Source organism: Heptranchias perlo, chromosome 5, assembly GCF_035084215.1.
Source record: "Heptranchias perlo isolate sHepPer1 chromosome 5, sHepPer1.hap1, whole genome shotgun sequence".
Classification (NCBI taxonomy): domain Eukaryota; kingdom Metazoa; phylum Chordata; class Chondrichthyes; order Hexanchiformes; family Hexanchidae; genus Heptranchias; species Heptranchias perlo.
This window is the reverse complement of record NC_090329.1, coordinates 109,958,125-109,980,622: the sequence shown is the minus strand read 5'-3', so window position 1 is coordinate 109,980,622 and position 22,498 is coordinate 109,958,125. Positions and strand designations below refer to the sequence as shown.

Sequence of the window (22,498 nt, the reverse complement as noted above, 5' to 3'; positions counted from 1 at the left end):
GTGGGAGCATGCCAAAGCAGTAAGAAAGGACCAGGTGTACAGTGTCGGAGTGAAATATGCATATTTTGATAGTTCCATTCATTCCGCATCCTTCATACAGCACAGGGGTGTGGCCTAATGTCATAGTTTCCGGGGTAACCATATGTGCAGCATAGACATGAAAATGTTATGACATAGGTAGCTGGCGTTGTATGTGGTCTCCAATTCTGGTGTTATATAAAATTCCAGGACCCGTGCCATTGTGCCAGTTTATTTTTGCCCAACTAAAAGTTCCTGGCTCCTTGTGTTGACATTCTCGTAGACAAAAGAATGAAGTCTCAATCCTTTCTATGGCAACAGGCTGGATTAGACGGACAAAGCATCGAATAGTCCGCCATTTAATCTGACCTATTCCGAGTTTTTGTTTGTTTATCAGGATTCCCAGGAGGCTAAGGTGTCAACACCAGACCATTAAAATCTCCAGAAAACATCATATTAGGCTGTTCTTTTCAAAACAAGCATAGAAAAGAAGAAAAGCATGCTGTTTAGCTCATAGGGCGACATTGGTTGTCAATCTCATGCTCCCTACATAGCCCTATTAGATGTGGGATGGGCTGGGGTGTGGTTAAAAAAAAAAGACACTTTGAGATTGGCCTTTGAAATGACTTTGCCCAGGTCAGACAACACTGCCATTATTTAAAAACAAATTGTCATTTTTCTCATCAAAGCAAAAGTGACAGATGTTAAATAGTCTGCCTTAAAATTCCTTCCGTAACTTTTGGCCAGCGGTGCAAAATACAAAGATCTGAATAAAATTAATACGAATTATAAAACCATACGGAACTAATTCAGCCCTTACCTACAATTATCAAATAAACAGATGTCCATCAATCTAACTGGTGGATTTTTATAGTGAGGACCAAAAATCCCAAATTTAAGGAAGTAAATATCTAACTTGCAATTTTCTTGTTCATCAGATATCTCCTCAATAGTACTTGTTATTATTGGAGCTCCTGCTTATATAATGTCTGAATTTTGCACTCTTTCTTCAACACCTTCCCTCCTTACTTGAATGGTGCTACAGCCCTTGCAGCATTTCCCTCTTTTAAGTTAACACTTTCTCTGCTGTTATTTTTATGTTCTTTCTCAGATATGCAGAATAAAGATTCTCAGATAAAGAGAAATTCAACTATCCCCAATCACTCATAGTATACTACAAAATAAACGAGCAATGCAAAATTTCACTTGTCACACTACAGTAGTTCATTAAATTTTTGTTGAATGCTAAGGTTGTAAAATTTCTCAAAGTTTTTGCCATAATGCAAATATGCCACCATGGTTCCAAAAAAAATGATGGTACATTAAATATATCAAATGAACGGATTTCATAGAGAACTTTATTTTTTAAAGGGATATGTTAAGATCTTCAGAGTTTTGGTATCCTGACACCAAAGCAATTAGCATTTTAATATGTAAGCTGTTGAAGTGAAAATGAAAAGCAAAAAGGTGCGGAACATGTATTATTACTTGTCAGTTGATGTGTTTGTATATTTCTGAATCAACAGGGGGTTTGTTTATGACAGCAAAAACAATCTACAACTGCGAGGTCTGGTCGTCTTATTGATGTCTAAAGCAGCTGGACCCAGTAAAACAGCAGATCCTCCACTAGAAGGGGACCTGGTCAGTGGAATTTACTCCAGGTATGCTTTACTCAGCTAAAATTAGTTGCTGCTGATCACTGTCTTTTTAGTACAAAATGAAGCTGGAAGTATTTACTTTTTGAGGATGGCATTTCTTCTTTGTAAATTACCCCCAAACAATCATCATAAATTTTTTGAAGGGATATGTTAAAATCTTGAGTTTTGGTATCCTCACTAATAAATCCAATAGGGAATTCAGGAGAAACTTCCTTATTAAGAGAGTGCTTAGAATATGGAACTCGCTACCGCAAGGAGTAGTTGAGGCGAATAACATACAATGCGTTTAAGGGGAAGCTAGATAAACACATAAGGGAGAAAGGAATGCAAGGATATGCTGATGGGGTTGGATGAAGAGGGATGGGAGGAGGCTCGTGTGGAGCATAAACACCGGCATGGACCTGTTGGGCTGAATGGCCTGTTTCTGTGCTGTAGACTTGATGTAATTCTATGTTTTCTCCTCTTTCCCTTTCTCGGGCCGCCTCATGCCATGGACCATCCTATGTGAGAGGATGGATGGATGATCTGCCACACCTCCCAGGACTCCCAGTTCTTTGAAACTGACTGTGAGGAAGTATGTGAAAATGAATTGGGGTGCCTGTCGGATGTTCGTTCCCTCCCTTCTCTATGGGAAAGGGACTGGCATAAAACCATGCTGCTGTCCTACGACTTACCGACCTGGAGCCAAGTTTGGATTTTTAAAAATCCTTTTATTGTTGAATGACTTAAACTTTTCTTTAATCCTGTTCTCACCATTGTTTGCACACATGCCTTTTTCAACAGGAATCAGGAATGTGAACATGGGTGATATTTTATCTCTTTCCCCCCCCCCCCCCCCCCCCCCCCCACTCAACCCCCCCCCCCCGGCCTCTATTCTAGGCACTCAGGCCAATTGTAGTGCCCCCTGCTGTCAACCAGGTAAAGATTAGCTAACTCAGCACACTTAAGACTAAACCTGGGTTGTTTCTGATTTATTGGTTCAGTTCTGTGCTGTGCATTTCTTGATTTAACCAACAGCGAAGACCTTTTAATAAGAGATTTTCATTCCACGATTTCATTCCATTAAGGGGAAGCTAGATAAGTACATAATGGAGAAAGGAACAGAAGTATATGTTGATGGGGTGAGATGAAGCAAGGTAGGAGGAGGCTTGTGAAGAGCATAAACACCAGCATAGACCAAATGTCCTGTTTCTGTGCTGTGAAAGGAATTTAGGGTCTTTCCCAGAGATTCATGGATCTGGACGATAATTCTGGCAAAGAAAGTGACCTGATGGGATAGTTTTTTGAATCAAAGTGATTCTTTATTTAATAATTTAAAAAGCGCACATAGCAAGCATGAAGCAACTCAATTAATACAAGGATTACTCTACCCGATAATACAAGTGGAGATTCGCAACATTCCTTACTTAATGATTTAAAAGAGCACATGAGCAGGCACAAAGCAAAGCGAGCAAGTAATGGATACAACCTTTTTCATCAAAGCAGTCGTTTAGGTCCAAAAGCAGAGAGTTGATTACTGTGCTAACAGATGATATGTCGAAGTTCTTCTCATCAAGGTTTGTCTTTTCATCAAAGTTTAGAGACAAAGTGGTTTGGTCAAAGCTCAGGATCAAAGTCTTTTTGTCAAAGTTCAGAAACAAAGTCTCGTTGGAGGAACTCATGCTGCAGTGGTTAACTCTTGAAGCTTCTTCCAGCTTCTCCGATGTTGTCTGTCTGATTTGACTGCTACAATGTCTTATCTTTATATTTGTAAACAATTTTACAACACCAAGTTATAGTCCAGCAATTTTATTTTAAATTCACAAGCTTTCGGAGATTTTCTCCTTCCTCAGGTAAATGTTTCAAGATCTCCTTGAAGCCTACGCATTTATACATATTGAATAATACATGGTGTTTACAGACTGCCCCTGCAACTGCCCGTTGCCAAGGCAATCACCGTGTTCAGACAGAGAGGTGTCATCTGCAGAACCCCCGAATACACATTCAACAAAAAAACAAACAGGGAAAAAAAACAGAGAAAAAAAAACACAGAGAGAGGCAGAAACATCCGGAAGGCAGAGAGAGCCAGCAAATGACCCATTATATTAAAAACAGATAACATTTGTTCGCTGGTGGGGTAACGTGTAGCGTGACATGAACCCAAGATCCCGGTTGAGGCCGTCCTCATGGGTGCGGAACTTGGCTATCAATTTCTGCTCGACGATTTTGCGTTGTCGTGTGTCTCGAAGGCCGCCTTGGAGTACGCTTACCCGAAGGTCGGTGGATGAATGTCCATGACTGCTGAAGTGTTCCCCGACTGGGAGGGAACCCTCCTGTTTGGCGATTGTTGCGCGGTGTCCGTTCATCCGTTGTCGCAGCGTCTGCATGGTCTCGCCAATGTACCATGCTCTGGGGCATCCTTTCCTGCAACGTATGAGGTAGACAACGTTGGCCGAGTCACAGGAGTATGAACCATGCACCTGGTGGGTGGTGTCATCTCGTGTGATGGTGGTATCTGTGTCGATGATCTGGCATGTCTTGCAGAGGTTACCGTGGCAGGGTTGTGTGGCGTCGTGGACGCTGTTCTCTTGAAAGCTGGGTAGTTTGCTGCGAACGATGGTCTGTTTGAGGTTGGGTGGCTGTTTAAAGGCGAGTAGTGGAGGTGTGGGGATGGCCATAGCGAGGTGTTTGTCCTCATTGATGACATGTTGAAGGCTGCGGAGAACATGGCGTAGTTTCTCCGCTCCGGGGAAGTACTGGACGACAAAGGGTACTCTGTTGGTTGCGTCCCGTGTTAGTATCCTGAGGAGGTCTATGCGATTCTTTGCTGTGGCCCGTCGGAACTGTCGATCGATGAGTCGAGCGTCATATCCCGTTCTTACTAGGGCGTCTTTCAGCGTCTGTAGGTGTCCATCGCGTTCCTCCTCGTCTGAGCAGACCCTGTGTATTCGCAGGGCCTGTCCATAGGGGATGGCCTCTTTGACGTGGTTAGGGTGGAAGCTGGAAAAGTGGAGCATCGTGAGGTTGTCCGTGGGCTTGCGGTAGAGTGAGGTGCTGAGGTGCCCGTCTTTGATGGAGATTCGTGTGTCCAAGAAAGAAACTGATTCTGAGGAGTAGTCCATGGTGAGCTTGATGGTGGGATGGAACTTGTTGATGTTATCGTGTAGTCTCTTTAGTGATTCCTTGCCGTGGGTCCATAGAAAGAAAATGTCGTCGATGTATCTGGTGTATAGTGTTGGTTGGAGGTCTTGTGCAGTGAAGAAGTCCTGCTCGAACTTGTGCATGAAAATGTTGGCGTATTGGGGTGCGAATTTGGTCCCCATGGCTGTTCCGTGTGTTTGGGTAAAGAACTGGTTATCGAAGGTGAAGACATTGTGATCCAGGATGAAGCGGATGAGTTGTAGGATGGCTTCCGGAGATTGGCTGTTGTTGGTGTTGAGTATTGATGCTGTCGCAGCGATGCCGTCATCGTGGGGGATACTGGTGTATAGTGCCGAGACGTCCATCGTGGTGAGAAGTGTTCCTGGTTCAACTGGTCCGTGGGTACTGAGTTTTTGTAGGAAGTCTGTAGTGTCGCGACAGAAGCTGGGGGTTCCCTGTACGATGGGTTTCAGGATGCCCTCGATGTATCCAGAGAGGTTCTCACACAGGGTTCCGTTGCCTGATACGATGGGACGTCCGGGTGTGTTGGCTTTGTGTATCTTTGGGAGGCAGTAGAAGTCTCCCACGCGGGGATTACGTGGGATGAGAATGCGTAGGATGCTTTGAAGGTCTGGATCGAAGGTCTTGATCAGTTTGTTGAGCTGGTGGGTGTGTTCTTTGGTCGGATCTGCGGGTAACCGTCTGTAGTGTTCCTGGTTGTCCAGTTGTCGGTATGCTTCTTTGCAATAGTCTGTTCTGTTCTGTATGACTATGGCTCCTCCTTTGTCCGCTGGTTTGATGACGATGTTGCGGTTGGTCTTGAGAGCGTTGATGGCGTTGCGTTGTGCTCGGGTGACATTCTGGACTGTCTTCTGAGTGCGGCTGATGAATCTGGCATTGACGCATTTCCTGACAGCTTGAGCATACATGTCCAGCTGAGGGCAGCGACCCTCCGGAGGAGTCCAGTTTGACTCTTTCCTCTTCGGTTGCTGTACCGCGGATCCCTCTGTCTGCTGTTCCGGATCGTCGATTGTCTCATTGGGTTCGCTGCTGAAATCTTGGGGTTTGTGGTAGAATTCCCGGAGCCTCATTCTCCTGATGAATTCCTCTGTGTCCGCCGCGAGACTAGTGGGGTCCATTTTGGTAGTGGGGCAGAAATTGAGCCCTCGGCTGAGAACTTCGATTTCGTCTGGTTGAAGGGTGTGGTCGGATAAATTGACAATAGACTTCCCTGTGGTTGCAACCGTGGTACCAGGGGAAGCTTGGTCGTTGCTGGTGGTGATGCCGAGTTTCTCAAGCTTCCTGCTCTTGGTTTTCATGTAGGCAGCGTAGTTCCGTTGCCTCATCTGTTTGGCGGTATAACGTAGCTGGTCTGCTGTGTCCTGAGTACAGGTTGAGAGTATGGACTCTATCTTGGTTTCGAGGTTGTGGCGTCTGCTGTAGAGTTGGTGTATGAGATGGTTGCGGAGTGTGCGAGAGGTACGGCGGCAGAGTCTCTCAGCGTAATCCGAGTTGTATGTGGACTTGAGTGGGTTCGTGATCTGGAGTCCTTTCGGGATCTTGTCTGCTTTCTTGCAGCTCTGTAAAAACTTGATGTCTGTGTCTAAATGCGCGATCTTCTTGGATATCCTTTCCACTGTGAGCCGGCAGTTTGTGGTGTCGATGGTAGTCATGATGTGGAGATGCCGGTGATGGACTGGGGTTGACAATTGTAAACAATTTTACAACACCAAGTTATAGTCCAGCAATTTTATTTTAAATTCACAAGCTTTCGGAGATTTTCTCCTTCCTCAGGTAAATGTTTCAAGATCTCCTTGAAGCCTACGCATTTATACATATTGAATAATACATGGTGTTTACAGACTGCCCCTGCAACTGCCCGTTGCCAAGGCAATCACCGTGTTCAGACAGAGAGGTGTCATCTGCAGAACCCCCGAATACACATTCAACAAAAAAACAAACAGCAAATAGGTGTGAACCAAGTTACGAGAAGGCCCAATTTGTCCTTAGCATTAAGATGGATGGCTGGTTGAACCACTCATGGATCGTATGCCTCCCCTCTACGCAAAGCCAGGTGTACTCTTATCTTTGTTCTTCGCAGTTGTTATGAACATTGAAAACCTTCTGGAAGCTTCTCCTCATCAATTGTTATTGAAAGTTGTAGCTTGTTTACAGTTTCTGTACTGTATTGCTCCTGCAGTGTTAAACTGATGTTCAACTGTAACAGTCTGCACTTTGCTGGTTTGCAATTGTGCATTTATACTGTAATATCCAGGACAAGTTATCCCTTACTTTCAAATGTACTGTAAATGTACTATCGAAATGAATGTCCAAATCCTTAAAGGGACTGGTTAACCCTTTATGTTGAATTGTCTAGTAGTTCAAAAGAGTACAGTGGGGTTTTACCCAATGTCCAAAATCCTTACAGCTGTAAAGTTCTATGTAATAATGACTCAGGTGGTTAAGGTAAGGAGTAGTTGGCAGAAAGAGAGATAGAAAGTTACGAAGAGAAAAGCATACAAAGTATGTGAGGCATACATAGAGAGTGAGAGACATACAAAACAGAGGAGATAAAGGGAAGGAGGCACTGACACAAAGAGTGAGGGAGAAAGAGTTGCAGGCAGAAATTGAAATTGTATCAGATCCATAGAGAAAGAAAAATATAAACTGTAAGACAGAATTAGAGTTTTAGTCAGAAGAAGAAGAGAAACCTTTAACTTTTATCTGTAGCAGTGTTACAAAAGTGATTAATTATTCCCCTTCACTTTTATTAACTTTTGACATATAATTATTTGGTACGTTTTTTTTAATACAATTCTCAAATCAATTTATTTATATTACAATGTTAAATTTAGCTATTTGAAAATTTTCAATGTATGGAGATCAACTATAAATGCAGAAGATGAATATTTGGAAAACTATTCTATTTGATACTATCATCTCTTATATGCACAGCTGATTTTATCCACAGATATAACAATCTAATATATCATAGATCACCAAAATTGCAGCCTAACAGGAGACCAATTGGCCCATCATGCCTGTGAGAGTTCCACTTCAGAGCTATCTACTCCGAGCCCATTTCCCAGCTCTTTCCCTATACCCTGCAATATTTCTTATTCAGGCATTTATCTAATTCCATCCTAAATGTTGTGATTGACATGATAAATCATTCCAATATCCTAATAAACCCTATTCATGAAAACAATTTCTTTTAACCTCCCCCGTTATGCTTTTAGTGCTAATCCTGAGTTTATCCCCCTTGTTACCAATTTATCAATAGTGTAAATAATTTTTCATATTTACACTCTCAAATCCTTTCTTAATTTTAAACACTTACTATTAGATCCAGTTAAAATTCTCTGCTCCAACATAGCCCCATTTTTTTAAGTCTGTTATAACAATGTCCTCTGATCCCTGATATCATTATAGCTCCAATGTCTTTTTTATAATAGGATGCCTAAAACTGCGCACAATACTTCAGCTGTGGCCTTGTAGAGATTCATGATCACATCTTTGCTTTGGAAGTCTATGCATAAAACCCCAAATGTCATTAACACTTCTTATGGTGTTTTCCATCTGCATCTCCTTTCAAAAATGCAGAAGAACATTAAAGCACAGAATGAAGGGGCATTCTGCTCATTGTGTCCTTTGAATTCTGCAGTAACTTGATGTCAATTTCTGCAGCAAATTCTATGGCTTGTTTGCCAATACAATCTCAGTAAAATATTTTCTAAATATTGTATGAAAACCATGTTAAACTGATGACTTTTGTTGAGACACACTGGGCGGTAGTTAGTCCATTAGTTTCCAAATGTAAGGAATCTTACAACACCAGGTTATAGTCCAACTGTTTTATTTGAAAATCACAAGCTTTCGGAGGCTTTCTCCTTCGTCAGGTGAGCGAGTGTGGGATTCCATGGAAGGTTACCGCATTTATAGTCAGAGAACAATACCTGGTGATTACAGATAATCTTTCCAACTGCCCGTTGTCAAGGCAATCAAAGTGTTCAGACAGAGTGATGTTACCTACAGGACCACCGAATACACAAACGGCCAGAACACAAAACAGAGAGAGAGGGAGAGAAACATCCGAAAGGAAGAGAAAGACAGAGAATGACCCGTTGTGTTAAAAACAGATAACTTTTTTTCGCTGGTGGGGTTACGTGTAGCGTGACATGAACCCAAGATCCTGGTTGAGGCCGTCCTCATGGATGCGGAACTTGGCTATCAATTTCTGTTTGACGATTTTGCGTTGTCGTGTGTCTCGAAGGCCGCCTTGGAGAACGCTTACCCGAAGATCAGTGACTGAATGTCCTTGACTGCTGAAGTGTTCCCTGACTGGGAGGGAACCCTCCTGTCTGGCGATTGTTGCGCGGTGTCCGTTCATCCGTTGTCGCAGTGTCTGCATGGTCTCGCCAATGTACCATGCTCCGGGGCATCCTTTCCTGCAACGTATGAGGTAGACAATGTTGGCTGAGTCACAGGAGTATGAACGATGTACCTGGTGGGTGGTGTCTGTGTCGATGATCTGGCATGTCTTGCAGAGGTTGCCGTGGCAGGGTTGTGTGGTGTCGTGGACGCTTTTCTCCTGAAAGCTGGGTAATTTGCTGCGAACGATGGTCTGTTTGAGGTTGGGTGGCTGTTTGAAGGCGAGTAGTGGAGGTGTGGGGATGGCCTTAGCGAGGTGTTCGTCGTCATCGATGACGTGTTGAAGGCTGCGGAGAACATGGCGTAGTTTCTCTTCTCAGGGGAAGTACTGGACGACGAAGGGTACTCGGTTGCGTCCCGTGTTAGTCTTCTGAGGAGGTCTTTGCGATTTTTCGCTGTGGCCCGTCGGAACTGTTGATCGACGAGTCGAGCGTCCTATCCCATTCTTACGAGGGCGTCTTTCAGTGTCTGTTGGTGTCCATCGCGTTCCTCCTCGTCTGAGCAGATCCTGTGTATTCGCAGGGCCCGTCCATAGGGGATGGCCTCTTTGACGTGGTTAGGGTGGGACCCTTCGTCGGGTAAGCGTTCTCCAAGGTGGCCTTCGAGACACACGACAACGCAAAATCGTCAAACAGAAATTGATAGCCAAGTTCCGCACCCATGAGGACGGCCTCAACCGGGATCTTGGGTTCATGTCACGCTTCACGTAACCCCACCAGCGAAAAAAAGTTATCTGTTTTTAACACAACGGGTCATTCTCTGTCTTTCTCTTCCTTTCGGATGTTTCTCTCCCTCTCTCTCTCTGTTTTGTGTTTTCGGTGGTCCTGTAGGTAACATCACTCTGTCTGAACACTTTGATTGCCTTGACAACGGGCAGTTGGAAAGATTATCTGTAATCACCAGGTATTGTTCTCTGACTATAAATGCGGTAACCTTCCATGGAATCCCACACTCGCTCACCTGACGAAGGAGAAAGCCTCCGAAAGCTTGTGATTTTCAAATAAAACAGTTGGACTATAACCTGGTGTTGTAAGATTCCTTACATTTGTCAACCCCAGTCCATCACTGGCATCTCCACATCATTAGTTTCCATGTACCGTTTACAATAACAGCTGTCACTTAACACTGAGCCGCTTTGCCTGACTTCTCACCTGGCCAGTTGACAATCCTAGGTGTTAAGTGGCAACTAAGTGTTAAGCAGCAGGCAGCCAATATGTGACGTAAAAGTACTTGGTGTTCTAAATCCGAATGGTGTCAAATGATACCGATTTTGTAATCCACATTGATCAGCAAATCATTAATCCCCATACATTTCACAGTTTGCACTCTTCATCTGCTAAACTGGGCTCAAGAGCTTCTGCAAAACCAGTTGATTTTTTTTTTATTCGTTCACGGGATGTGGGCGTCGCTGGCAAGGCCGGCATTTATTGCCCATCCCTAATTGCCCTCGAGAAGGTGATGGTGAGCCGCCTTCTTGAACCGCTGCAGTCCGTGTGGTGACGGTTCTCCCACAGTGCTGTTAGGAAGGGAGTTCCAGGATTTTGACCCACCGACAATGAAGGAACGGCGATATATTTCCAAGTCGGGATGGTGTGTGACTTGGAGGGGAACGTGCAGGTGGTGTTGTTCCCTGCGCCTGCTGCTCTTGTCCTTCTAGGTGGTAGAGGTCGCGGGTTTGGGAGGTGCTGTCGAAGAAGCCTTGGCGAGTTGCTGCAGTGCATCCTGTGGATGGTGCACACTGCAGCCACTGTGCGCCAGTGGTGAAGGGAGTGAATGTTTAGGGTGGTGGATGGGGTGCCAATCAAGCGGGCTGCTTTATCTTGGATGGTGTCGAGCTTCTTGAGTGTTGTTGGAGCTGCACTCATCCAGGCAAGTGGAGAGTATTCCATCACACTCCTGACTTGTGCCTTGTAGATGGTGGAAAGGCTTTGGGGAGTCAGGAGGTGAGTCACTCACCGCAGAATACCCAGCCTCTGACCTGCTCTCGTAGCCACAGTATTTATATGGCTGGTCCAGTTAAGTTTCTGGTCAATGGTGACCCCCAGGATGTTGATGGTGGGGGATTCGGCGATGGTAATGCCGTTGAATGTCAAGGGGAGGTGGTTAGACTCTCTCTTGTTGGAGATGGTCATTGCCTGGCACTTATCTGGCGCGAATGTTACTTGCCACTTATGAGCCCAAGCCTGGATGTTGTCCAGGTCTTGCTGCATGCAGGCTCGGACTGCTTCATTATCTGAGGGGTTGCGAATGGAACTGAAAACTGTGCAGTCATCAGCGAACATCCCCATTTCTGATCTTATGATGGAGGGAAGGTCATTGATGAAGCAGCTGAAGATGGTTGGGCCTAGGACACTGCACCAGGCATTGATGCCAGTACTATGGCAATGGCAAAACTGTTTGGGGAAGGAAAAGCAAGGAAAGAAATTCCGTAGTGGGGACTCAATTCTACAGCAGTGGAACCTGGAACACTGGTTATATTTGTTACAAGGACAGAGAGCAGTAGAAATGTTTTTTTTTTGCACAGAGGATTGTGAGGCTGTGACTGGAGTTGGTGATTGAAGCAGAGACCAACTTTAAGAATAGATTAGATAGGTGATTGAAGGGAAAGGGAATTAAGGGATATGGGAACAGGACAGGCACATGGGATTAGGACCACTGTTAGTCTAAAAGATAAAGACCAATATGGTGGGCCGAACAGGCTGTTTCCATGTTAGAATTACAAAGAAATTACATCTGTTTTTTTGAAGTACAGGACTGAGCAGAATGATGGGTTTGACAATTGTTGTTTTCACAGTTAATTCAGTGCAACTGATGGGAATAAAATTTCTCTGCTGGTTGTATAAGTTCTAGGTGAGATGAATTTGGACAGACTTGATGGGTTCAAATGATCCAAAAATTGCATGTAATTCACCCTGAATTAGTACTAAGTTGACAGTTTAGTTTATTGTGTGACTAGTGTAGAAAACAGAAAAATTACCGATGTAGCAGGTGGTTTTTGAAGTTGGTTTTAAGTTGCATTGTGAAGCACAAGTAGCTTTACTCTGCATTAAACTTGTGTACTACTTTTCCAGTGGAAGGAGGCTGTGTGAAGCCAAAGATCATGTAGGAAGGAAGCGAAAATATGATGGGCCAGAATTTGCTGTCAAAATAACAGTGAGGCTAATAGCGCTTGCTGTTTATGCACAAATGCCACAGCAACTTCAGGAGAGGGCAGATGCGGGGTTAAACGCAGAAATCCAAAAGTTGCTGTCCAAGATATGCCACTCTGCTGCTAGCTTCGCAAAAACTGCATCTGGCTGTCTGTATCACCATTGAACGGCGTGAAGTTGCTGTATTTGTGCAGTAGATACGATCTAAACTCGCCACAGAAGGTTAAGTCTTGTCCATTTCAGTCTAAGTGCCCTTTTAAAGACGTGATCAGTGTTAATTACTGCCAGTCAGCCTCCCTGGCACTGAATATAACTATTATAAGTGTGGAGTCTCATTCCTTCAGGTTTTAAATGTTGGAGATTTTAAAAAAGTTTAATTTTTTTTACTTTTCCTTTGTCTCTTTTTTTCTCTCTCTCAATCCAATCTTTCTTTCCCTCTCTCTATTTCTCTTTCTGTACCTGATGTGACATTGAATTCACCCACTCGAATTTACACTTCCTTCTCAGCCCTTGCGCTGTTAATTTCGCAATCCTTCAATTTGCTTGGTTATCGAGATATACTTGCCCTGTTCACTCAGGTCCCAGATGTTCTGTTTCTCTCACTGCGACGTGATCAGCTCGCACTTCCAGCAACTTGCCACGCAAAAAAATTTAAAACCTAAACATGCAAGGACAAGTCTAACTAACGGCAGATGCCGTTAGATGCCCTGCCACAGCAAATTAGGGTCCAATATAAACTATGATGAGATGTGAAACTTAGATTGTGCAGTAATGTAACTAGGTGGTTTTTTTGAAATTCTGTTATGTGGGTCAAGAAAGAGATTTTACATTAAATTGACCTGGGAATAAATGTGATCCGAACAGCACCATTAGTTTAAATTCTCATCTTAATAAAAAAAATCTAATGTTTAGGCTACATGATACATATTTTGAAGAAAAGTTTCCTAAAGTATAATGTGCACAGAGCTGTAAATATCCTTTATTAAGATAAGTTTCCCAATGAGTCAAATCAGAGTGTGGTCCCTGATTACCACTTCAACTTATTTTATATGAGTGGAAAAACAGCAGATGATACCATCGTGCAGTACCTCCTGATACATTCTCTCCTCGCTAGCACTGTCCATGTCTTACTTCAACCAGCTGTTATCCTCCCTATCAATATAGTTAGTCTGAAAACTGCTCGAAACTCCTTAGCACGCCTATTGACTTCTGAGCAATCAGCTGTAATGCATTGTGTTTCCATTCCAACCTATGTTTTTAATGTAAAAGCATCCATTAAAAATTCAGTCCCCCGTCTAAATCCTTATCTTGTCTGCACTGGTGTCCTCGCCCGCATGCTGTCCCATGGCAACATCATCCGAAGACATGGAGTCAAGTTCCACCAGTGCGCTGACAACACCGAGCTCTACCTCTCCACCACCTCTCTTCATCTTTCCAGGGCCTCCAAGACATTGTCTTTGGCCCAGGCCACAAACTCTATCCTCGCCACCTATTCCATCCCCCTCCCTGGCTACTATCTCAGGTTGAACTGGACCGTTCACTATCTTGGTGTCATATTTGACCCCAAGCTGAGCCTCCGACCCCATATCCTCTCCATCTCAAAGACTGCCTACTTCTACCTCTGTAATATCTCCTTCTTCTGCCTCGGCCCGTACGCTGCTGAAACTCTCATCCGTGTCTTTGTCACCTCCAGACTCAACTATTCCAAGCTCTCCTGGCTTCCCACCCTCCTCTTTCTACGAACTCTGCTGCCCATATCCCAACCCGCACCAAGTCCCGCTCACCCATCACCCCTGTGCTCACTGACCTACATTGACTCCCAGTCCTCCAATGTCTCAAATTTAAAATTCTCACCATTGTGTTTAAATCCTTTCATTGCTTTTCCCATTCCTATCTCTGTTACCTTCTCCAACCCTATCATCCTCCAACAACTCTGCATTCCTTCAACTCTAAACTCTTGTGCATCCCCCACATCCTTCGCCTCACCATTGGTGGCTGTGCCTTAAGTCAACATCCTCTCCTCCTTTAAGACTCTCCTTAACATCCACTTCTTTGGCCAAGCTTTTAGTCACCCTCCTAATATCTCCTGCTTTGGCTCAGTCAATTTGTTTTTTTTGTCTGATTTTGCTTCTGTAAAGGCCTATGGATGTCTTTTCTATGTTAAAGACACTATACCCAGCAATCGGATTTCTAGAATATCAATTTCGAATCACTCAACTTTGAAACGTTTTTTTTCTGGCGGTGGGGTGGGGGTGGGTTCTTGAAACTCTACTGCGTTTTCTTAAAGTGAATAGTCACTTCTGTAGGCACACTTCAATTCTAACCCTCCCTCTTGGTTCCAAATGGAGAGTAAAATAGTTCTCTTACCCTTGTGGACCGTTCTCCTTTCCGATAGCTTCTTGCTGTTCTGAACACTTTTCAATAATTGGGCTATAATAATGAGCCGTATTCTGTTTGGAAACAAATGTACAAGGGGAGGAGGGAACTTGCCTTACAATGCAAAGAAAACCGTTATTAGTAAGATATTTGGCTGTGGGATCCTAGTACTTTGTTTTTTTTTATAAATCCTACATTCTTTCAACAATAATTATGAATTACATGGTTATCAAAACAAGTAGTTATGCTCCGTATTTGATGTCCACCCACCACATCTCTTGAATCATTTATTGACCAGAATGATGAGATATCTAGTATTAAAACTGTCTAAACATATCAATAGCACATCTTGATAGGGTTTAAAACCACCTGAGGTATTCAAGCTGTTGCATTCAATGCAGTGGCTGGCACTACTGGATCCTTTTTAACTGTATTAGAGGAGCCTGGGATGGGAAGGTCAAAATGCTTATGAATGAAAGTGGAGATGGACCATGATACAGTTCCCATCCAATGGATAATTAAGACTTCTTGGAGTGATTTGGATATTATTAATCTGAGTTAATTTACTGAGCAAAAAGGCCCGCCCTTCAGTGTTGGCAATATTCACAGCCGCCAGCAATGGCTTACGGGATTGGATGACCTTGGCCACAAACCATTTCAAGTGCAAGAGTGCATGATGCTAAGTTGGAGGAAATGGAGATTCTTTGTTTTAGTAATTGAAGAGTTTTTACTGACATGTTATGTTGGTTTGCCTCTTACTGGCTGTTACTGTGTACTTTATAGTGAGGTGAGAACAGCTTTTTCAACTGATCTTCATTGAAATAGTTCTTCACAGCTGAAATATACAGTGCAGTTAAAATTATAGTGGCATTGACTAACATACAAAAGTTAAATGCTCAATCTTACTAAGTGCACCTCCTTAACGTACTAATTGCTATTTTGCCACTTTTGAATTTTAAATGTTATAAAGAGGGAGGAGTCTGACACGTGGACACAGCATGTTTTATTCATCAGGGCCTTGAAATTGAACTGCAAAGATTTGTGTATGAGCCCTTAACTGAGACTTTACCCTTTTAAAATAACCGCGTTAACAGCTCTGTTGAAATATCAGAGAAAGGAGTCGCATGCTAATTTTCACACAGCATAATTTCAAGGCCTGTGTTCTCTAAATGAAGTAAAACATTCCAAAATTATTGCTGTAATCCTGAAAAGATTGAATTCTGCGGCAGATTGCCCAGCTATGTACAGCTTCTTTTAATATGCTCAGTTGCCTATTACTTAGAATAGACTTGGTGGAAATTAAGTATATTATTCTTGGCACCAATGAGCTATACCATTCAGTGCCTAAATATTCCCAGCTTTGAGCACAATTTACTTACTAAATATTATATAGGTGCCATGTGCCACTGCAATTTCAAGTTGTTATAAGCAATTTGTTAATTTTCTGTAAAGCCCCCCAGAGAGCTTTAATCGTAGCTATAGCAGGAACTGACTGATTTCTTCCAGTCCTTGTTCACCAATAACGTCATGCATTTCATGCAGAATTTGTTCTGTAAAGCCTTTGCTTACTTTGGAGTTGCTATCCCTCTGACTGCATTGACTCCATTACTCTTTCCCTCATGCCTAACCATGAAACATTGGATAACCTTTGTGATGGTTAAAAGGGGGGAACTATGTCCACTTAAATATAATTAATTGTGAACATTTCTTTTGAGCACTTTTCTATGTAAATGTTTGCTTGCAACATCCAAAGTATAACACAGACAGCCCTACTGTATCCTGCAAAATACCATAAGAAACATAATATATTGTATGTAAATATGGAGCTTGGTGATTGAGGTTGTTTTATCCTTTAGCTCCTTAATTCTCTGCATAATTAATACTCGCAAAGGAATCTTATTTATATACAACAAAAACTTTCAGACTCATGGATCACTGGTCAGTGCCCTATTTGAGAGTTGCCTTGAGCATATTTTTAAGCAGGACTGCAATGATATTTTGGTTTTAGAGTTGAAAATTTGGATATAAATTTTAAATGATTCATCAGATGAGAGCTGCTGATCTTTAACATTACACCAGGATAATTGTATCTGCATTTAGATCTCAATCCAGGCGTTTGATTTATTTAATGTTAATGTTTACAATGCTCCAAAACTAGTAACGTGTGTTTTTCTTTTAAATGCAAACCTTGTTAACTCATAATTTTTTTGACTTGTAGTATTTTTACTGAGACACGAGAGATAATATTTAGGGTTGCGGGGTCTTTAATGAGATGGCTGTCACTTATCTGTTATGTTCTACTAATCTCTGATCTCCTCTGGACGTTGCACACGGTGAGTCCAGGTCACGCATTGGCTTCAGCTGAAGTGGGGTCAGCGGTCACATAATATTTGGACCAGGGCGCACAGATGTATTTCAGTCCCCCTTTTAAAGTTATATAAGAACATAAGAAATAGGAGCAGGAGTAGGCCAATCGGCCCCTCGAGCCTGCTCTGTCATTCAATAAGGTCATGGCTGATCTGATCCTAACCTCAAATCTAAATTCATGTCCAATTTCCTGCCCGCTCCCCGTAACCCCTAATTCCCTTTACTTCTAGGAAACTGTCTATTTCATCCGGACTAATGAATGTGGGGTACATTATCACTATCGATGTACTTTGTCTCAACAATTGTTTAAGGAGTGGTTTTACAAGATAATCTGTCCTTAATACAGTATGACAACATAGGCGGTTTCTATTATAAATGTGGACATAGGAATATATAATAGGAAAGTTGACAGGAAGTGCATGCAGACATAAGATGTTTTAATATTGACAATGCATTCGTCTGTCAGTAATATGAAATAGCTCAAATTTCCTGTCTATCACATTTCTCCTTTGCTATCCGTCACACTCAAATTTCTGTGTCACACTTCAAAAAAAGTATTACAAAAAATATAGGAGCCACAATGTCTATAAACCATGAGTGACCTTGCCAATCACAGTTTTAAAAAAAACACAAAGAAAGTCAGTGGTGTTAATTGTATCAGTTGGGGTTAATTGTATTCAGGTGGGTGGGTATCGATTGGGGACTCTCTTGGATCCTTTTTATAGGAGAGCTTAGCTAGGGTGTGGGGTGTACAAGAGGAAACTCTGTGAATAAAGGCTTGGAAGCAACTGAAGACCAGGCTCTAATATTCAATCCTTCACCACATGGCTATCCAATTTTAACAAGGGTAGCCTCAAGAGGAATTAAACTCTGACCTCATTCACTGTCTACTTAACAACAGTTAGACATTGTGGAACACAGCTTTCGCTTAGCCTCAGAAAAATACATTTTGCAATACGTGGCCTCACATTGTCATAGAAAACAGCAAATCATCTAACAGCAAGGGATATCCACGACTAATGTATTAAAAACAGTATATTATCACACACAGGCATCACTCTGCGTGCATCAGATTTTGTTAGAGACACAAAGTAATCTTTATAAAAGAAAACAAATGCTAGCTGCTACTGATATGGACCTGAAACTGATGAGCATTTCCCAATTGCAGTCCGAGCGGTCTTTGCTTGTGTTTATTTATCAACAGTTTGCTTGTGTTCCTTTTAAAGGGATATAATTTCATTTTAGCAGAATAATACCTTGTACATTACTTGATTTAAAACTACTATCGTTATCAAGCAGCATGTTATTTGACTTATTGTGAGCTGGACCCAGCAGATCTGCTCATTTCTCCGACTGAGAGGGCACAGTAATAAAGCTATGTGGATAGCTGAGGTCATTAGCACAGGTGCACCGGGTATCATAACGCCGTCCACCCAGCTGACTTCATCTCCAGCCATCTCGACGCTGTCTTGCCACTGGGTCTAGATGAAAAAAAGTCAAGATAGTGAAGCAGACCCTGTGCAAATCTTCCTCACTATAATCTATTTGACACACCGGTGCCATTTTTATCTCCACATCACCTCAAAGTCCTGTGACGATGGGTTAGTGATGAAGCAGTGTGCGTGGATTCACTGGAGGCTATAGTTACGATCCTGGACACAGCTGACTCCGGGTATGGAGTCGTTCCCCACTAGACTGAAGCAGCAGCCCCCTGAGAGACTGAGCGGTCCTATTTAGGGATGGCACTGCTCACCTCCGCAGTATGGGGAAGGAGGCTAGAAAAGGCGCCCTAATCAATATCTGCTTCACTAACTCCGCGTCAGCTTACCATAGCAGGGGACTCCTACTGCAGCGGCCGAAACAATGAGAATCAAACAATTAAATATAGAGAACATTCCAGGACACAGAGTCAACAAGTAGACATGAAAGGAGAAATGTGCTGATTGGTAGAGAACTAAGATCGTATAATATAGACGTCGTTGCTGTCAGCGAAACCTGTTTAGCTGGAAGAGGTTGGTGCTGGACACACCTCCTTCTGGATAGGGCACACCACTGAGGAACGTTGAGAAGCTGGGGTTGGCTTTGTGTGAAATTCAACATGACACCTAAACATAAAAGTCTTCCTAAAGGAGTCAGTGACCGCCTGATGACTGAGTCTTTCATTGTCTCGTAAGAGATATGCCACCATTATTAATACCTATGCACCCATCATGACAAACACTGATGAAACCAAAAATGAATTCTATGAAGATCTGGAGCATGTCATCGCACAGGTTCCTAGAAAGAACAGGCTCATTACCATGGGTGACATCAGTGCTCCTGTAGGAGCTGAGGAAGGGAGTCATAGGTAGACATTACTCCCGCAGCTTCACTATCTAATCTCCAACTGATCCAATTATATACCTCCAACCTAGGCCATGCTGGCTGTTAATGAGGGGAAAGCACCAACAAAGGCAATAACAGCAATGAGGGAAAAGTCACAACAATAATGAGAAGTGCAGGGGATAGTGCTTCAGAGTGAGGGAGGGGTGTGGCCCTGAGGGAGGGTGTGGTACTGAGTGAGTGAGGGAGGGTGTGGCAGTGAGTGAGGGAGGGTGTGGCAGTGATTAAGGCAGGGGTGTGGCACTGATTGAGGGAGATAAGGGGTGGCAGTGAGTGCGGGAGGGTGGGTGGAGCAGTGAGGGAGGGGCAGAGAGGGAGGACGGATGCGGCACTGAGTGAGTGAGGGTGTGTGTGGCAGTGGGAGGGTGTGGCAGTGAGGGAGTGTTGGGAGGGTGTGGCACTGATTGAGTGAGGGAGGGGTGTGGCACTGAGTGAGGGAGTGAGTGAGGGAGGGGTGTGGCAGTGAGTGAGCTGCTGCCACTTTTTAATCTGTGAAAATTTCTGTGGACATCAGTGGTACCTTTGTATTTCCCCTTTAATTCCTCAGTCCAAGATATCATTTGTTAGCACTTGATAAAAGCTTAATTACAGTACAACTGCTGGGTACCACAGGGTGATCTTTACTTATTTGACATTGATGGTCATGTAACTAATGTTGTAACAAATCTTGCCAGTTACAAATGTATTATTGAAAAATAAATAATTTCAAGCGGAGAAGTTCTCCTGCCAAAGCTGCCATTTTAGAAGTGGGTGGGCTGAACAGATTGCAGCTGTATGTTCCAGCCCACCTGCAGCCTGACCTCCTGTTTCACAGGCTGCCTAGGGGACAGTGACGGGTTTCACAGGCTTACTGTCACATCTGTTACTTCAGTTGATCTGGAGGGAGGTGGAATGAGCAGGGTAGAGGTACATAAGAGCACTGTCACAACAAAAACTAGGCTCATGGGAATAGTAAAACACATTTATATATTCAAACATTTAAATCTTTTTAACTTCAGCTGAGTCTGGCCATATGAGAACAATTATATTTCTTTAACAAATCCCAATTAGCCATTTTAGATTCATAATTCCCAGTAAATAATTTCCCTTTAAGTATTCCTTGCATATTGGAAGTTTAATATACAAGCTGTCATATATCGCTCTTGATGTGCAATGAATCTAAATATTGCCACTGTTCAAGTCACGTGGTACAATATAATTATTGTTTTAGACAAGTGATTTGATCATTCCCAGCATGGGACAAAACAGTCTTACATTTATGGATCACATTGTCACATGACTCAGAAGTGTCTCAAAACATTTCACCTCCAGTCAAGTACTTTGAAGTACAGTGATTGTTATGTGATCACATCTGTTATTTATACACACAGCAAGATCCCACAGTAACAGTGAGATGAATGACAATCTCGTTGTTTTGATTTGTTGGTGAAGGAGAAATGTTAATTAAGACACTGGGAGAACTCCCTGCTCTTCTTCAAATAGTGCTATGAGATTTTAATGTCTACCTAAACCAGTGGAACAAACTTCCTTTAATGTCCTGTTTGAAAGGCCACGCCCCTGACAATGCAGCACTCCATCAGTACTGCATTGACGTGTTAGCCTAGATTATATGCTTAAGTGCTGGAGTGAGGCTTAAACCCACAAACTGCTGAGTCCAAGTTGAGAGACCTATCAACTGAGCCAAGGTGACACTGAAAAAACACCAAAGTGGTCTGGTAAGTGATAGTGAATGCTGTTCGAGCATGTTACAAGGCAGCTAAATATTTCAGGGTTAAGATGCAGCAAATCAGCTGTTGGTTGTCTCAACAATCTGTGACAACTGCCATTGCAAATTGGGTGTTCCCTTCAATTTCAGTAGAATTTGCTTTAACTAATGTAGCCTGATTAATGATTCACTGTTATAGTAGTCTTTAGTGGGGACTCGTGAATTTAACAATCAGATTAGTTGTGTCTGCTAAACCTTTGTGATCAGTGGATCTAATAAGACTTTTGCAATTCCCAGTAAATCTACTACTCTTGCGCATAATCAAGGCTTATCTCCTGTTGAATATGGCTCATTTTATGTTTTTCTAGCAACTTCAGTTAATACCCCCAGGTTAAGTTATCCGTCTCTCCGGTGTGACATGCTGATTCAGCTGTAGAATTCATCGGAAATGTCATCTTTATTAGGAAACAAGTTGGAGCCTTTGCGCTATTGATTCTAGGTTTCAAGCATGGAGACTGAATGACAAAAATCGTAGCAGCAGGACATTACAAGATCACAATGTAGTTAACAAGGGAGCATCATTTTAATTGGTTTTCTCAAAAAAAAAGTCTTGAACCAAAAAAAAATCTACTGTACGATTAGCAGGTAGCCAGTTCTTAAAATCAGTAAAGTGCTTGTCAGAAAAGCGAAATATTAATTTTATGTAAAAAAAGAAGTGTTTTACAGGAGTATCCTCCTGTATCTGCCTTTAATACTAGACTGAGCTCACACTCCATAGTCGGAGCAAGCAGCTCTTTCATCACCAGGCTTCAGTAGTTGAGGCCACAATGGTGTCTCTGGATACAAATATTTGCTTTCAGTCCAGGAAATGAGCCGTCACTGGCTTTGCTGCCTTTTTCATCTGCTGATCATTTGGGCTCCCCATATGTGCTGGGACCTACTACAATATGACACAATGGCATTCAGAGACTGATCAGAGATCCTGCTGCTCTATTCAAAACCAGTAGCTCGTTCCACCTGCTTGGAGCAGGACTGTTTCATGTTGATCGGTTTTCCATCAAGACGACAGAATTGCCATGGTAGTTCCTGCTGTACTGGAGGTGTTGAACTCGATACATAAAGGTCTGCAGCTCAGCAAAATAATCTTCTTTCCCACATGTTATTTTTGTGGAAAACTGGATTTTACAATACAAAAACATTGAACTGGAGATAGTAATTGAATATTTTGTGTTCCTGTACTTTTTCTTTCTTGCATAAAAGATAGATTCTGCATATTAATATGGTTTTCTTGC

At 42.7% G+C, this 22,498-nt stretch overlaps 2 protein-coding genes across 6 annotated transcripts in view; one reads left to right on the top strand and one right to left on the bottom strand.

Annotated features, from left to right (window-relative positions):
* pdss2 (prenyl (decaprenyl) diphosphate synthase, subunit 2) overlaps positions 1-22,498 on the top strand; it is a 230,916-nt gene that overhangs the window by 93,524 nt on the left and 114,894 nt on the right. For 4 of the 5 annotated variants that reach the window (XM_067984979.1, XM_067984977.1, XM_067984976.1 and 1 more), the window contains exon 3: positions 1,545-1,679. The exons of the other annotated variant lie outside the window; for it this stretch is intronic. In XM_067984979.1, the coding sequence (XP_067841080.1) occupies positions 1,545-1,679 (135 nt within the window). The remainder of the gene's footprint in view (positions 1-1,544; positions 1,680-22,498) is intronic. 5 annotated transcript variants of the gene reach the window in all.
* LOC137321496 (uncharacterized) lies at positions 3,463-18,990 on the bottom strand. The gene is made up of 2 exons (XM_067983888.1): positions 18,948-18,990; positions 3,463-6,492 (listed from the first exon to the last, which is right to left on the bottom strand). Exon 2 carries the CDS (start codon positions 6,467-6,469, stop codon positions 3,761-3,763), a length of 2,709 nt encoding a protein of 902 aa, XP_067839989.1. The 5' UTR covers positions 6,470-6,492; positions 18,948-18,990; the 3' UTR covers positions 3,463-3,760.